Raw genomic sequence first — 16,221 nt, 5'->3', positions numbered from 1 at the left:
GAGGAGTAATTGACTAGCATTTTGTTAAGCAAGGTGTAAACTGAGTGTATGTTTGCATGGAGGCTTTACAAGGGAAATCAGAAAGCAAATAAGAGGTAGAGCATATGTAACTTGCATGCTTTCTGAGCTACCATCTGCTTCTTTACATACTTTCTAATAACCAGAATCATAGCTTTTGGAGAAGCTTCAGAACTTTGGGGCAATCTGGCAAAGTAGACTCAATTAAGCATTGCGATCCATATCACACCATGTGGGAAGACACTCTTTTGGAATTTCTATTTCTGTAGGCACAAAGGAAATGGATTCTATTAATACAATGCCAAAAACCTGGGTGTGACAGCCACTTGGGGCTGACGTTGTTACAGGGTACCCTCCTTTCCCTAGCATGACCAAGGCTCTAGGTTGCTATGTTGACAGAAGCTGATTCAAGATAAAGGTATCAGGCCATAGTCAGTGGGCTACCAGCTTGCCCTAGTCCCATTCCTAGGTGTATAAATATTGAAAAGCCACAAAACCATGAGAAATAAAATAATAGATTTTCTATCTCTTTCTTCTATGCTTGCTTTTTGCTTAGGTAGGTAGTGGCATGAAGGTAGCAAAAAAGTAGTAAAGAATAACCTATGTTTTTTATATTTTTCAAGAACACACAAGAATAATTACCTACTATTTCTTCCCTTCCCCTTCTCTTTCCCCCAATAAAACCAAAAGCACAATGGACTAGTAAGCCAACGTTGTAAATGTTCAAAGGTGGAATTACATCTCTTGGTGTCCGGGTGTATTTTGCATTATAATGCAGCCTTGATGATAACATTTCTCAGGAAAGCCTGCGCAGCTGTCTGAGCATCAATTGGCAGTGTGTGGGGAAAATATTGCTCGGAATGGACTTCTGGGTGCAATTTTCTTTGATACTGTTCTCTGAAGTATCAAAATTGGTTCTTCATCTTTGACAAAGGAAAATGTGCACTCTCAAGCCTTACGAAGCTGAACCACATTTGAGGTGACAAATATAGTCCTTTGGGAAGAAAGCATTGTACAGTGGAAAGAACAAAGCCTTTGTAGCCAGAGAGATCTGGGTCTTAGTCCTGTATCTACCATTTCGCTTTCAGCCCTTTGGCAAATTAACTTTTCTAAGCTTTTGTTTCGTCATCCACACGATGGGTTGCTGCAATAATAACATAAGATAACATATGTTAAATGTTGAATTGGAATTCGATATATCCTATGATTGCTGATAAATCTACTTGGCAGGTAGAGGGGAAAGGAAGGAGTTGTACCCTATGTGGTCTGGGGAGAGACAGGGATTGGGGGAACCCAAATTTGGATGATAAAGTTTATATCTCCAATGTAAACCCAGGAAAAACAGAACTGTTCACATTTTCCTCGATTTTCTAGCTCAATGACTAGACATCCCTCATTTTCAGACAGCAAAGAAAGGTTGGTAGCATATATGGCACAGTTGGGAGGCAGATGGGCCAGGCTATATGTTGCTGAACTGACTCATGAACTGGCAGTAAGTTCACTTGTACATTTCCCTTTTCTCAGTTTCACCTGCAGAAATGTTTCAAGTGAAGGCCATTGTGCCAATACAGTATATAACGCCAAGATTTATAGCATCTAGGACCCTAAGTGACCCTGCACCCCCCTCCCACCTCTCCCTTATTCTCTTCTCCTCCTCTCTCTTTAGAAATCATTATCGCCAGAGTACAGCTGCTGCAGGCGGAGCATCTGGGAAGTGCTACTATACCCTCACCTTTGCTGTCACCTTCCCACACAATGAGGATGTCTGCTACCTGGCCTACCACTATCCCTACACCTACACAGCCCTCATGGTAACTTCCTCTTTACAGTATCACTCCAGCAGGACTGAAGGGGCTCTCTGATGTTTTCCCGAGAACGTTTTGGAGACCCTGACATCCTGATTGGGGGCGGAGGAGGGTGTAGGGAAACTACGGCCTTCCTAAGGGAGCCAGGTTTTGTCGTCACTGACTTGGTGGCTTTCTATGTGTCCCATCTCCTTCCCTGGACAGAGCACAAGGCTGAGCCTTGATCAGTGACATTCAGAAGGCCCAAGTGGTCTGCAAGTTGGGGCAGGACATGGGGACATTTCTTAAGAGACTTTATGTTTAACAAGTCAAGTATGAAGTAGGTTGGAGTTGTATGGGAAGCAAGACCATACAAGTAAACTGAAATGCAAATCTGAAGAAAATTCAGTCATTCAGAGGAATGGAGAAAGCAGGAAGGTAGAGCTTGGGAAACTTCTGAGTCTGTGTGCAAGCAGCCATACCAGCATCTCCAGTGGTTCCAATGACCATGAGCTGGAGGTGGCTAGCAGGATCCAGAGTGGAAGAGAAAAGTGTAAGAATAAAACACGAGATCATTGCAACAGACAACCACAATCTTTTTATGAGGGAGAGTAGGAGAAGTCAGGGCAGACTCACAGTTAGCATTCCTGTGTTCCATAAGGCCCTGCAAAAAGTTCGCAAGACTATTGTGAGCAAATGGACTGCTTAAACCATGCAGTTTTCTGTCATTTGAAAAAGCTGGCAAACTATCCCTTACTGCTACCATTTCGTGGATATCCTAAGGATAAATGAGCTCCAGTAACTTCTATAAAGCACTTTCATCCTCTGTGTTAATGCAAAATGTTATTAGCATATTTATAATCATATGTGTTTATATGAGTATATGTATCACTTAGCCTGAAGGATGAGCATTTTCATTTTAAGGCTGTGATAAGGAGTTGGAAAAGATAGTAACCAAGAACATCTTTTCCTTCAAAAGGAATGTGCAGGTATAAATGGGAATTTTTTGCATAGAGAAGGCATATCTTGCACCACTTGGCTCACTGCTTCATGTAAGTGCATCTGTCCTCTTCTCCATATGTTGTCTTGCCTAAAGAGAGATTTTTACTGTTTTCCAGATTGCAAAAGATACACAACTAGTATTATTTGTGTATCACACTCAGAGAGCTCAAGAAGTTAATCCAAGTAATGTGCATCGCAAGCTAGGCTGTAACAAGCCACATTTGTTATAAAACATGTTTTGTTGCCTTTAGGGACACAGAACAGGCAAGATTCATGATCCCCTTTCAACAGTTGTTTTTACGGCCTTGCCTGTGAAACGCTGCACATGAAAAGTCTACTGTGGGCTGGGCGCAGTGGCTCACTCCTGTAATCTCAGCACTTTGGGAGGCCAAGGTGAGAGGATTGCTTGAGCCAGAGTTCGAGACCAGTCTGGGTAGCATGGTGAAACCCCATCTCTACAAAAAATACAAAAATTAGCCAGGCCTAGTGGCATGCACCCATAGACCCAGCTACTTGGAAGGCTGAGATAGAGGATCACTTGGGATCAGGAGGTTGAGGCTGCAGTGAGCCAGGATCACACAACTGCATTCCATCGTGGGTAACCGAGTGAGACCCTATCTGGAAAAACAAACAAACAAACAAACAAACAAAAGCCAAAAGCAAAAAAAGTCTGCTAGGGAAGGGGATTTCTTTTTAAATATGTGTTATGTGTTTGCCTTTCCCATTGGGTAAGGGATCATGGATCTAGGACACTGTTCTTTTCACTTGTTAGAATATCTTGGACTCTGATAAGGTCCTGGTGGCCATTCGTATAAAACATTAGAACGCAAAGGGGTTGGTGAAGTTGTCTAATTCACCCTTAACATTTATAGATGCAAGAACTGAGACCTGAAGTCCCACATTTAGCTAGCAGCCATGCAGGGACAGAACATCAGCCTTTGAGGTGTATTCCTGTGGTCTTTCTACTCTCCTGTAGAAAAGTGTAGAAGAAATTCCTAATTTCTGCTCTGGGGTCAGATCAGTGTCATCGCTTGCTATTACATTCATAAGCTACTAACACATGCAGTCGTTTTATGAGTACATGTAGTCATCATTGTGTGATGATACAGACATCTCTAATGTTTGAATTCAAATCACCAACCCACAGTTTATATCTTTAATGCTGAGTGCCGTGGATGTGGTTCCCCTGAAGGATAATGTCTCTTTCCAAACATGGTCTAATTCTTACCCCAAGATGCTCCAGTGGGTTCTTGCTAGGCGCCTACAAGCTGATTCAAATTGTGTACCCCTTTCAACCTGCCCTTGACCTGATGGTACCTAGTTGTTGACCTTGTGCCTCTGGGCCTGCTTACCTTCTGGACACAGTTTCAGATCAGAATACAACGTCTAAAATTTGCAATTGGTAAGTAACTCTAAGAACCACTGGGTCGGAGGTCAATGAGGAGATGATTTCATCTTAAAGGGAAACAAAAACACACAAAAAAGAGGACTCCCCTCTCTGCACCAATCACTTAGTTTCACTGAGAGGGAAAGAGAGGCCTTGTTAATTGATGCTTATTGACTTGTTACTGTTAACAATATTAATAACTATTACTGTTACTATTAATTACAATAAGCTATAACTACTTATGACTTTTTATTGTTACTTGTGAGCTTGCTGACTGTGAATGTCTTCCACCAGGGAAGTTTGTGGAAAGTTAATGAGAAAGAGGGATAACTTATTTCTCCTAACTGAGCAAAACAGGGTTAGAAAGACACTTTGTTACTTGAAAGTGACAAATGTGTATTCTCAATTTTAGGTTTTACATTTCCAATAACTCATGGTCTTTGTCCTCTCTAGGTTTAAGACAATAATTGACTCTGTGACTTCTCTTAAAAAAACTCTTCCTCCCATCATGGACAGAATGAGTACATTCTGTAATGCACACTAGTCATTTTTATTTTTGGACATGTCCTGAGGAGAAACAGTTTTTCTTCCAACAGATCAGTGATAAATTAAATGTGAATGATACCCCAAAGGGAGAATTAACTGTATGTTACTTGGGGGTTATGGTGAGGGGTAGAAAATACGTTTCCATGTGGAATTCATAATTTGCAAGACTCTTATAATATGGATTACATTTAATAATTACAGACATTTTTGTAGCAAAGGACTTGTGTGTTGGATGTTTTTCAATGTGAATACAATTTTGAAACTTTCAAAATTTTATTATTCTCTTATAATAAGAAAATTAGTATTTGGTTCTTTCAAATGGATATTTCCAGATGCTTGCCAGTAAGTCTGTTGGATAACTTTTCATATTATAGCATTAAAATACAGCTAAAAGAAAGAAATACACTATTGTAATTCTGAAGCAAACAAAAAAAGCTCTATTTTAATCAGTTGTATCAAGTTATCAGTAATTGTAATGATTGTTAAAGTGTTAGCAATACTCGTTAAAGTATTAGAATTATGTTATAAATAGCCCCTAGGTAGCCAGTAGTATTGGTTGCAAATGGGGCCCCAAGAGAGTTTCTGATGAATATTTTAGGAGGTAAAAAATTGGGATCTCACTGAGAACTTATAACTGTGTGAAATGACAACAGACAAAAAAAGTGGTCATTAGTAGAGTCCATGGATTGGGAGAGCTTAAGGATCTTAAAGGATAGAGTAGAATTTTTATCAGACACATATACCCACTGTGGAAGATGTGAATACTGTTATCTCCAGAGGCAGAGGGTGGCGGGGGAGGGGGAAGAGAGAGAGAGAAGAAAGAAGAAAGAAAAGAAAAGAAAAAAGAAAGGAAAAAGAAAAGAAAAGGAATTAGAATGCCACATGCACAGTATCTTATAAAAGACTCAGAATAAATGAAGAGTTTAAGAAGTGTCAAGTGGGAGATGTTGACTTACATGTGGCAGATCAAAGATGCAATGAACAGGTCATAAATCAGCACTGTCAGGTAATCAGTAGACAGAGATCCATCCTTGTATAGGCCAAACAAATGACAGACCCCAATAAAGGTTCTTTTTTTTTTTTTTTTTGAGACGGAGTCTCGCTCTGTCGCCCAGGCTGGAGTGCAGTGGCCGGATCTCAGCTCACTGCAAGCTCCGCCTCCCGGGTTCACACCATTCTCCTGCCTCAGCCTCCCTAGTAGCTGGGACTACAGGCATCCGCCACCTTGCCCGGCTAGTTTTTTGTATTTTTTTAGTAGAGACGGGGTTTCACCATGTTAGCCAGGATGGTCTCGGTCTCCTGACCTTGTGATCCGCCCGTCTCGGCCTCCCAAAGCGCTGGGATTACAGGCTTGAGCCACCGCGCCCGGCCCCAATAAAGATTCTTGATGGTGAGGAGGTGAGCATGGAAAACCATTCTGAAGGAGCCAATATGTGCATGAATGGTAAAGTCTTTGACAACAAGGACGTCTGAATTCCCTAAATACAGGGTCTTGGGCACAATGAAAGAAGTTTTGAGGTCAGACAGACCTAGATTTTGGTCTAGGTGTTGTGTTTCCTTGCTGTGTAGCCACAGGCAAGCTATTTAACTTCTCTTAGCTCGGTTTTCTCATCTGTAAAATTGGAAACAAAAAAGCAGTGAACTACATAGGCTATTTTCAAGGTTAAATAGTTGCTAATTGGAAAGTTTTAGCAAAGTGTCTACATCTAGTAAGCAATACTAGATGGTAACCATTAAAGCGTTTATTATTTTTTGTGATGACGTGTGATTATTTTCTCTGTTGGACTGATTGGAAGATACCCATTCCATAATTCATACTAAAATTAAAAAAAAATACAAATGAAAGACCCCTCCTCAAAAATTACAAAGGATACTGATGGTTTTCTTGGAGTAGTTCATTATGATTATTTTTTTCTTACTCTTTTTTCCAAATCATCATACTATAGCTTTGCTTATTTTTAATGGACAAGGAATATTAAAACCATCCTTTCTTTATAATTGACAAATCTATGAGTAGTTATGTAGAGACTAATCATTTCTCACATTTTTAAAGTTAAGTCCCTTTAAGTTTGGGAGCATAATATTGGCAGACTGGGACAGTTTGAGAAAGCTCATCAGAACATGCCTGCAGCATGTTCTTGTGGCTTTTATTTAGCTTAAATGTGTTATTTGTTCTTGTCTTGTGATAAGAAGTCTTTGATTCTCTGATGAGTATGTTTAAGTAACAACTGAGATCTAGGCAGGAGACAAATAAAATAGGCTATCTCCTTCGGAGTGGACTTTCTTCTAAATTAGGGGAACAGAGAGTGCAGCAGTTTAGGGGATAACAATAGAAAATGAATGGTTTTTGAGTGCACAGTGCTTCTCACTTTATCAGTAGACATCAGCAGCTTACCCTGCTGAGGTCAAGGAAGTCTTTTATCGAAGTTTTAAGGGAGTAGTTGATAAAGGAAAGGGAGACTGAGGACTCCTGTGGAGAGACACAGGATGAGGCCGCAGGCTAAAGTTACCAGCTTGATATTGTTCACAGACAGGATTTTCTTTTAAGAAGTCAATCTCTCTGGGGGTTTCTACAATTGCCTTGAACTCATTCACATTTTTATAAAGAAACCCACCCATGTGGCTTCCACAGGGCTGTAATTACAGTCAATTGGCACATGCATTCAGAGGTCCTACTTTTCTCATCAATGATCTCCACAATATCCTATTAGGCATAACTTTTCTGGACCTGAGATGGGAGATCATATTTAGGAGAACAGGACAAAAACATTTTTGCAAAAGGAAATCCAACAGAAATTTATACTTGGTTTACTTCTAGCAATCTTTTATATGACTGAAGCCAAAATAATCCCCTAAAAGTAGAAGTGTTAGATACTTGCTGGACCTGATGGCAGGTCCAACAGGAGGGAGATTTCATTGAGGGGTGCAGGGAGATGGATCCATGAAAAATTGCAGTTTACAGAAAATGAGTGACATGGTTTGGCTGTGTCATCACCCAAATCTCATCTTGAATTGTAGCTCCCATAATTCTCATATGTCGTGGGAATTAATCGAGTCACGGGGGCAGGTCTTTCCCATGCCGTTCTCGTGATAGTGAATAAGTCTCTTGAGATCTGATCGTTTTACAAAGAGGAGTTCCCTTGTACATGCCCTCTTGCCTGCCACCATGTAAGACATGCCTTTGCTCTTCTTTCACCTTCTGCCATGATTGTGAGCCCTCCCTAGCCATGTGGAACTGTGAGTCCATTAAACCTCTTTCCTTTACAAAGCACCCAGTCTCAGGTATGTCTTTATTAGCAGCATGAGAATGGACTAACACAGTGAGCTTAAGCTAAAAGAATATTAGGCATTTGTTGATTTGTAATATTATTGTGGAAAATGTAATAATAATAACAAATTAAAAGAGAACTCATGAGAGAAGAAAACTTTCAGGCTTTGCCTTCTCCCACATTTGCTACTTGGGAGCCTGTCCAGCCAACACTATTTTGAAGGACAGTGTTCGTGTGCCCTATGATACCTTTTTGACTTTTTGTCTCTCATAGCTAATAGTGCTTGGTGGCTTCTATAGACCAACCTTCTGCCTAACCTGCTTCTCCGTATCTGATTTGTAAAATCTAGATTTTATTATTTTTTTAAAGTTTGATATCAGGCACCAAAGAGCTATGGCTTAATTGTAATATCACAGAATGATGATTACTGCTTTTTGTTTTTCATTTATTTGTTCCCCCTTTTCCCTTTTTTCTTTTTCTTTTCTTTTTTTTTATTTATGATTTTTATTTCATTTTTAATTAACAAATAATACTTGCTTATATTTATAGGGTGCAATGTGATGTGTTGATACATGTATATGTTGCAGATTGATCAAACCAGACTAATAAACATATCTATCACCTCACATATTTATCATTTCTTTGTGGTGAGAACACTTAAAATTACTCTTTTAGGGATTTTGAAGTAATTCAGTATATTATTATGAGCTATGATTACTATACTATGCAATGGATGACCAGACCTTATTCCTATTGTCTAATTGAAATTTTGTACCCTTTCTCCAACATCTCTCCATTCCTCCCCTTTGTTTCCGCTCCTCCAGGCTCTGCACCACTATTCTACTCTCTACTTCTATAAGTTTGACTTTTTTATATTCCATGTATAAGTGAGATCATGTGATATTTGTCTCTCTGCACCCATCATTTCACTTGGCATGTGTCCTTTGGGCTCATCCATGTTGTTGCAAATGACAGAATTTCCTGTTTTTTAAAGCTGAATGGTTATCCATTGTGTATGTATGTATATATGTATATGTGTATGTGTATATATATAATATATATGTGTGTGTGTGTGTATGTGTGTGTCACTCCATCAGTGGGCACTGTGGTTGTTCCCATATCTTGGCTCTCGTGAATAATGCTGCACTGAACATAGGGGTGTAGACAGATATCTCTTTGATGTACTGATTTAAGTTCCTTTGGATATACCCAGAAGTGAGATAGCTGGATTGTATGGTAATTCTATTTTTAAGTTTTTGAGGAAACTTCATACTGTTTTCCAACATAGCTGTGCTAATTTACTTTCCCACCAATGGTGTTCAGGGTTCCAGATCCTCACCAGCACTTGCTGTCATTCATCTTTTTGATAATAACCATTCTAACAAGTGTGAAGTGGTATCTCATGTGGTTTTATTTTGCATGTCTCTGATGATTAGAGATGTTGTACATTATTTTTTATGTGTGTATCTGTTGTCCATTTGTATATCTTCTTTTCAGAAATGCCTATTGAGGCCATTTGCCCATTTTTATAGGGTTGTTTGTTTTCTTGTTACTGTGTAGTTTGTGTTCCTTGTATATTTTGGATATTAGCCCCTTATCTGATGTATGATTTGCAAATATTTTCTCCCAATTTGTGGGTTGTCTCTTTGCTCTGTGAATTGTTTCTTTTGCTATGTGGAAGCCTTTTAGTTTGGTGGAATCCTATTGTCTATTTTTGCTTTGTTTGTCTGTGCTATTGGGGTCATATTTAAGAAATCACTTCCCAAACTAATGTTATGAAGCTTTTTCCTTATGTTTTTGTCTCATAACTTTACAGTTTCAGGTCTTATGCTTAGGTTCAGTTGATCCTTATATAAGGGATCAATTCTCATTCTTCCACATGTGGATATTTAGTTTTCCCAACACCATTTATTGAAGAAACTGTCCTTTCCCCATTGCGTGTTTTTGGTACCTCTGTCAAAAATCAATTGACTAGAGGTGTCTGAGTTAATGTTTGGCCTTTTGTTGGGAAAGCTTCACCATTGGCAAGGACCCATGTGGCCACAATAAAATGTAACAAACAGATTTAATGAGAGAGAGAGAGAGAGAGAGAGAGAGAGAGAGCAAGCTCATAGAGATAATTCAGCAAGACAGTGTTTCCCAAAACATAGTCTGTAGCACTTCAGTCTCTTGAGATGTTTAGAGAAGAAAAGTTTAATGGTCATCTAAATTTATGAAGCACTTGTACTAGTTTTTCTTCTAACAGTTCACAATGCATATTGAAATATTAAAGAATCTGAGAAATCTTGCATCCACGGAAATGTTTTCATTTTCTTTAACTCAACATTTTCTAAGCACTTTGGCTATGAATTTCCTGCCTCCTCCATCTCCTTGTTCACACCACAGCACTTGCTAACACACTACGGGATATATTTTGGGAAATGCTGCAACCAAGTTTCCCTTTCTGGCTTTAGAGCCCTGGAATCTTGATAGTAATTGTGAGGCAAGTTACATTTAGTCTGGATTTTGGTAATAAAGAATACTGAGAGCAGCTTTCACTCAAATGTTTATAAAAATCTTAAAAGTAATTTGTTTATGATCACAGAGACTATAATCTGAATCCAGCACTATCCATGCCTTCTTAACTAAGGAGCTGGAATTTTCCTTTTCCAGGATGACTTAGAAACATGACTGATATTCTGATGGAGACATTTCCATTCTTCCTCTGTGCCATCTCTCCTGGGATACCCAGATGTCTACTTCTTATATCAGGGCTTTAGTTAATAATTTAATATTGATTTTTGTAACCTATTTTACAAAACCTATTTTGTAACCTAAAAAAATTCCTTACCGGAATTTTTTTCCAGTAAGCTTCTTTTAAGAGGGTATTTTCTATTCTCTAGTGGTTATTTTATTTTTGCTGTTTTGAAAACCGTTTTTATTTAAGTCTAATTTCATTTAATTGTCAGAAAATGTGATTTGTATAATTTCTGCTTTTTTGGGGGGAAGAATCTAATGAGTTTTTAATAGCTGTATATATGATTAATTATTGCTACATTTCCGTGAATATTTGAGAAAAAATTTTTCTCTGGAAAGACAAAATTTGACATATGTCTACAAAAACAATATTGTTCAAATACCTTATATTATTAGTTTTACGCAGTTGATTTATTCAAGACCCAGGTGCTATCTTAAAATCTCCCACTCTGAGAATAATTTTTTTCTCTTTCTGTTATTTTTTGTGTTATATATTCGAATCCCATATTATTTGATTCTTAAGATTTATGAATTTTATATGTTCATTGTGAATTTTGCCCTTTATCAAAATAAGATTTTAAAATCCCATTTAATGCACTTGATCTTGAATATGGCTTCGTTGTATATTACTATTGCCATGCCTGCCTTAATTTATGTTTGCTTATGCTTTTAGTTTCAATATTTCTCCTTTAAAATGTTTGAACAGAGGCAAACAAAATAAAGAGATAATATAAGAGCATTTCTCATACACATAATTTTTTTTTCCTTTCTCTTTAAAAGTACCTCTTATATACAACATGCTGTGGGATTTTAAAAAGTAATCCAAGTTTTTGTCATTATTAAGGCTGATTAGCCTGTTTATACTTAAACAGTTTTTACTGTTACTTGTCATTTTGGTTTCATGCTATTTTCCATGCTTCACTGCTGTTGTCTCTCTTTCTTTTTTCTTATGCAATGTGGACCATCATTTCTTTCATTTTTTTCACCCTCAGAGTTTATAATTTTACTAGTGCTTTCTTTTTACTGCTTAAAAAGAGTATATTTGAACTTATACTTCTCCATTAACAATAACAGCTAACATTTATTGTTTCCTACATAACAGATGCTCTTCACATACATTATATGACTAAATTATAGCAACCACTGCATTAGATAGGTAATGATATTTTTATGTGCCTTTTAAAGATGAGAAAACTAAGTCACAATGAGGTTAAATAAAAAATTTACATCAGTTTTTTCAGAATCCACACAACCAGAATGTAAACCCAGATTTCCTGCATTCCTTGGCTCATGGTACCTCCCTCCACCTTCAAAGCCAAAAATGGCATGCCTCTTACCTCTTTTTCCATTACATCCCATCTCGTTCTTTGACTCTGACTTCTTATCTCCTTCTTTCACTTATAAGGACCTTTGTCATTACCCGGCACCCAACCTGATGATCTGGGATAGTCTCCCCATCTTAAATTTCCTAATCACATCTTCAAAGTTCCTTTACTATGTAAAATAACATCTTCACAGGTTGGAGGGATTAGAATATGGGCATCTTTGGAGGGCCATTATTCTGCCTACCACACCAACATAAGCAATAAACTCAACTCTGTTTTAGAGACCCATTGTTCTAGTGATATTCTAGAGAGTTTGCATTTGGCATAATACTAAGTACTGCCTTTCAATTTTCAAGAATTAAATAATATTTCTGTATCTATGTGAGTTGAAAACATTAACATTTTGTTCCACCTTTTTCCTCCCTTGTACATCTCTTTTAAAGTTCATTTTAGAGCTAGGTGATGACATCAAAATTTTATAATGTGTATTGTCTTCCTAAAGAATGATTTTTTAGTGTTTATGTTAATATAGTAACCATATTTTTATATAGTCATTTAGATGTAAGCTTGTTTAACTGGATTTTATTATAGTCTTTTTATATTGCTTTTCTGTTTGATTTGGGGGCAGCTGAAGTGTGTCTTGAAGTCCTTCTTTTCTTTCTTTTTTTTTTCTTTTTTTAAGACAGGGTCCTGCTCTGTTACCCAGGATGGAGTGCAGTGACTTTATCTGGGCTCACTGCAGCCTTGACCTCCCAGGCTCAAGTGATCCTCCCACCTCAGCCTCCCAAGTAACTGGGACCACAGGTGTGCACCACCATGCCCGTCAATTTTTATGTATTTTTAGTAGAGATGGGGTCTCACCATGTTACTCAGGCTGGTCTTGAACTCCTGAGCTCAAGCAATCCACCCGCCTCGGCCTCCCAGAGTGCTGGGATTACAGGTGTGAACCACTGCACCTGGGCCAAGTCCTTATTGTCAATAAAGATAAGGTGATATTTTGTCTGAGCTCCTGCATGTTTGAGCATGTATGCTACATTTGCTGATGAGCAAAAACTTGGTTGGATATAGGTTTATTAGATTATAATCTCTTCTACTTTCAAGCTTTAAGCAGTACTCATTTCCTCTAGGATGTAGTGTTGCAGAATAAATATGAGCCAAGAATGATTTTTTTGTATATATATATATGTACAATGGATTTATTCATACACACACACACACACACACACACACACACACACACACACAGAGACACCACACAGAGACACATACATGTTTAAAAATAATCTTCAGTGTAGGGTACAAGTGTCATTCTATGCAACAATGAGCAGTGAGTTAAGATTGGCAATCAAACACACAGGTTAGGCTTTATCCAGAACTAAATTTACTATCCATAAGAAAGAATACAGAGAGGGAAACAGAACAGCACACATAGAAAGGGCTTAGTGAGAGTCTTTGGACTCCCAGGTACAGCTTACTTTGTCCTAGTAACTCCTCACTATGGAATTATATGGTCATGAGAGATTAGGTTGAGTGGAACATAACCGTCTCAGCCTAGGAATACTATCAGCCTTGGGCTTCCTTCAGATTTCATGCTTAGCTAGTTGTCTAGGTTGTGTGTGTGTGTTTGTGTATGTGTAGTTAGTCATCTTGTATTCTCAGGGGTATGTGGCTCCTTCCCAATCCCCAATGCAGTTGCATCTCATCAATACCTGATCCTCGTTCCTTGAGGGACAATCATAACAATTAAGTACAAAGATTTGATTAGATACACGGGCCTCTGCTGGATTCTCATTTATCTTGAATCTTGTATAAACATGCTTCTTATAATTCCTTTACTTAGTATTGTGTCAAGTCCTGGCTCTCTGGAACATCACAAGAACAACCTGTTTCTAAGACACAGTTGGGTTTATTGCTCATGTTAGCATGGTAGGCAGAATAATGGACCTCCAAAATTCCATATCCCAATCCTGTGAAGATGTTACTTTACATGGTGAGGGTACTTTGAAGATGTGATTAGGGACTTTGAGATGGGGAGATTATCCTTGATTATTGGATTGGGTGCAGGGTAATCACAAGGGTCCTTATAAGTAAAAGAATGAGATAAAAGAATCAGAGCCAGAGAAAAAGATGGGACTTAATGGAAGCAGAAGTCAGTAATGCAATTTTTGGCTTTGAAGGTGGAGGGAGGTACCATGAGTGAAGGAATGCAGGTGACCTCTAGAAGCCGGAAAAGGCACAGGAAGAGATATTGTATAGAGCTTCCAAAAGGAATGCAGCCCGGCTGACACCTTGAATTTTGCCCAGTGGGACCCATTTTAGACTACTGGCCTTCAGAACCATAAGAAAATAAATTTGTGTTGTCTTAACGTACAAAATTTTTGGTGATTCCAGCAGTAGTAGGAAACAAATTTACTAAAGGAGAAAGAATGGGACAGAATCTTACTAGTGTCTCAAAGGGCAGAGGGCAAGGTGGGGATATTTACTGATACCTTAAAGCCTGGCTTAAAGGCAGATATTTATTTAATGTAGGGGGGATTGATTAGGATTGGGTAAGGATCATGAAGTAATGGTTTAAGATTGGTGGACACTGTAAGGTAAGGATTTTGAAAAGAGGTGAGAAGAGGGATTTGAAGAATCTTGGCTCAAAGATGGGTTGATGCTTTCTATTGAAGAGTTGATGAGATATTCCTGAAATGAAAAATATATTTATTTGTAATTTCTGTCTTCCCATAGCAGTAAAGTTATGCTGGGGAATAATAGGGGAAGGTTGGGGAATAATAAAGTCATGTTAATGTAGACGGTAAGCTGTGTGTAGGTAAATGATTTTGGTTCTCAGTTTTAAGGAGAATATGACTCAAGGTCAAATTTTCAGGTGTCCCCGAGGCTAGAGAAAGGCCATATAATTATCTGGTAATCTTTTCTTTTCTTGTCTCTTTTTCTTTTTCCTTGCAATTCAACTATTTCAGTAGAGTACAAATAGGTTTTAGTCTACTCCTATTCAGATGTTGGGATTTGTACTTACTTTAGGACATTCTTGTTCCCTTGTGTAATAGTTGTCTATTGCTTCAGTAACAAATTATTAAAAATGTAGTAGCTTCAACAGGAACAGGTCCTTTTAAAAAAAAAATTGTACAGCTTTTTAGGTTAGAAGTTTGACATGAATCCCACTGGGCAAAGACCAGAGTTTTGGGGTTGCATTTCTTCTGGAGGCTCTGCGGGCAGAATGCGTTTCCTTTCCTTTTCCAGATTCTAGAGGCCACCTGCATTCTTTGGCTGATGATGCCTTTCTCCATCTTCAAAGCCAGCAAGGGAAGACTGAGGTCTTACGGGGCCAGCAATGGTTCTCTGCAGCCAGGAAAGGGTCTCTGTTTTTAATCATGTTGTGATTAGATTGGCCCTAACTGGATAGTGCAGGATGACCTCCCCATTTCAAGTGGACCCTTAATCTAAGCATGTCTGCAAAGTCCCTTTCACCATGTAAGGTATCCTACCAAAGGTTCTGAAGGTGAAAACATGAACATCTTTGGGGGCCACTATTCTTACCATCTGTAGTAAATTCTTTCCACGTGTAAATACTTCCTCTACCTTTTGAAGACACTACATCCCTTTCCATATATTTTACATATTTGTCAATATATTTACATATTCATTTTATTAAAAAATTCATAAGTTTTTTTGTTTCATTTACCTAGCAGGCTAGTTATTTGTCAAGAAACAAGGTGGGTGGTTTCTCCTTGGACCTCTTAATACCTACTTGATTGTGGAAAAAACTTTCTAAATTTTAAGCTGGGAGGATAATTTTTGGGCAGTGGTATTCTTGTGCTGCACAGGGGCAGTGTTTCCCTCTGGTTACTGAGGTCTCCACTGTCGGGGGATGCAGTGCGGGTGGGGGAAAATCTCTTAGCCTCTTTATGACTGGTGCCCCTGTTTTGATTAGGGAGAATTTCTTCAGAATTCTTAAAGATTGTTAACCAGGGGCTGGATGTGGTGGCTCATGCCTGTAATCCCAGCACTTTGAGAGGCCAAGCGGGGCAGATCACCTGAGGTCAGGAGTTTGAGACCAGCCTGGCCAATACGGCAAACCTCCCCCCTCTACTAAAAGTACAAAAATTAACTGGGTGTGGTAGTGGGTGCCTGTAATCCCAGCTACTCGG

General features: G+C 38.5%; 1 protein-coding gene across 2 annotated transcripts in view; it reads left to right on the top strand.

The window, feature by feature from the left end:
* The window catches only part of AGBL1 (AGBL carboxypeptidase 1), an 850,662-nt gene that overhangs the window by 200,911 nt on the left and 633,530 nt on the right, over positions 1–16,221 (top strand). For both annotated transcript variants that reach the window (XM_050799227.1, XM_050799228.1), the window contains exon 16: positions 1,685–1,829. In XM_050799227.1, coding sequence (XP_050655184.1) covers positions 1,685–1,829 — 145 coding nt within the window. The remainder of the gene's footprint in view (positions 1–1,684; positions 1,830–16,221) is intronic.

Source organism: Macaca thibetana, chromosome 7, assembly GCF_024542745.1.
Source record: "Macaca thibetana thibetana isolate TM-01 chromosome 7, ASM2454274v1, whole genome shotgun sequence".
Lineage (NCBI taxonomy): Eukaryota > Metazoa > Chordata > Mammalia > Primates > Cercopithecidae > Macaca > Macaca thibetana.
Note: the sequence above shows the minus strand (reverse complement) of the source record. Positions and strands in the feature narration are given on the sequence as shown.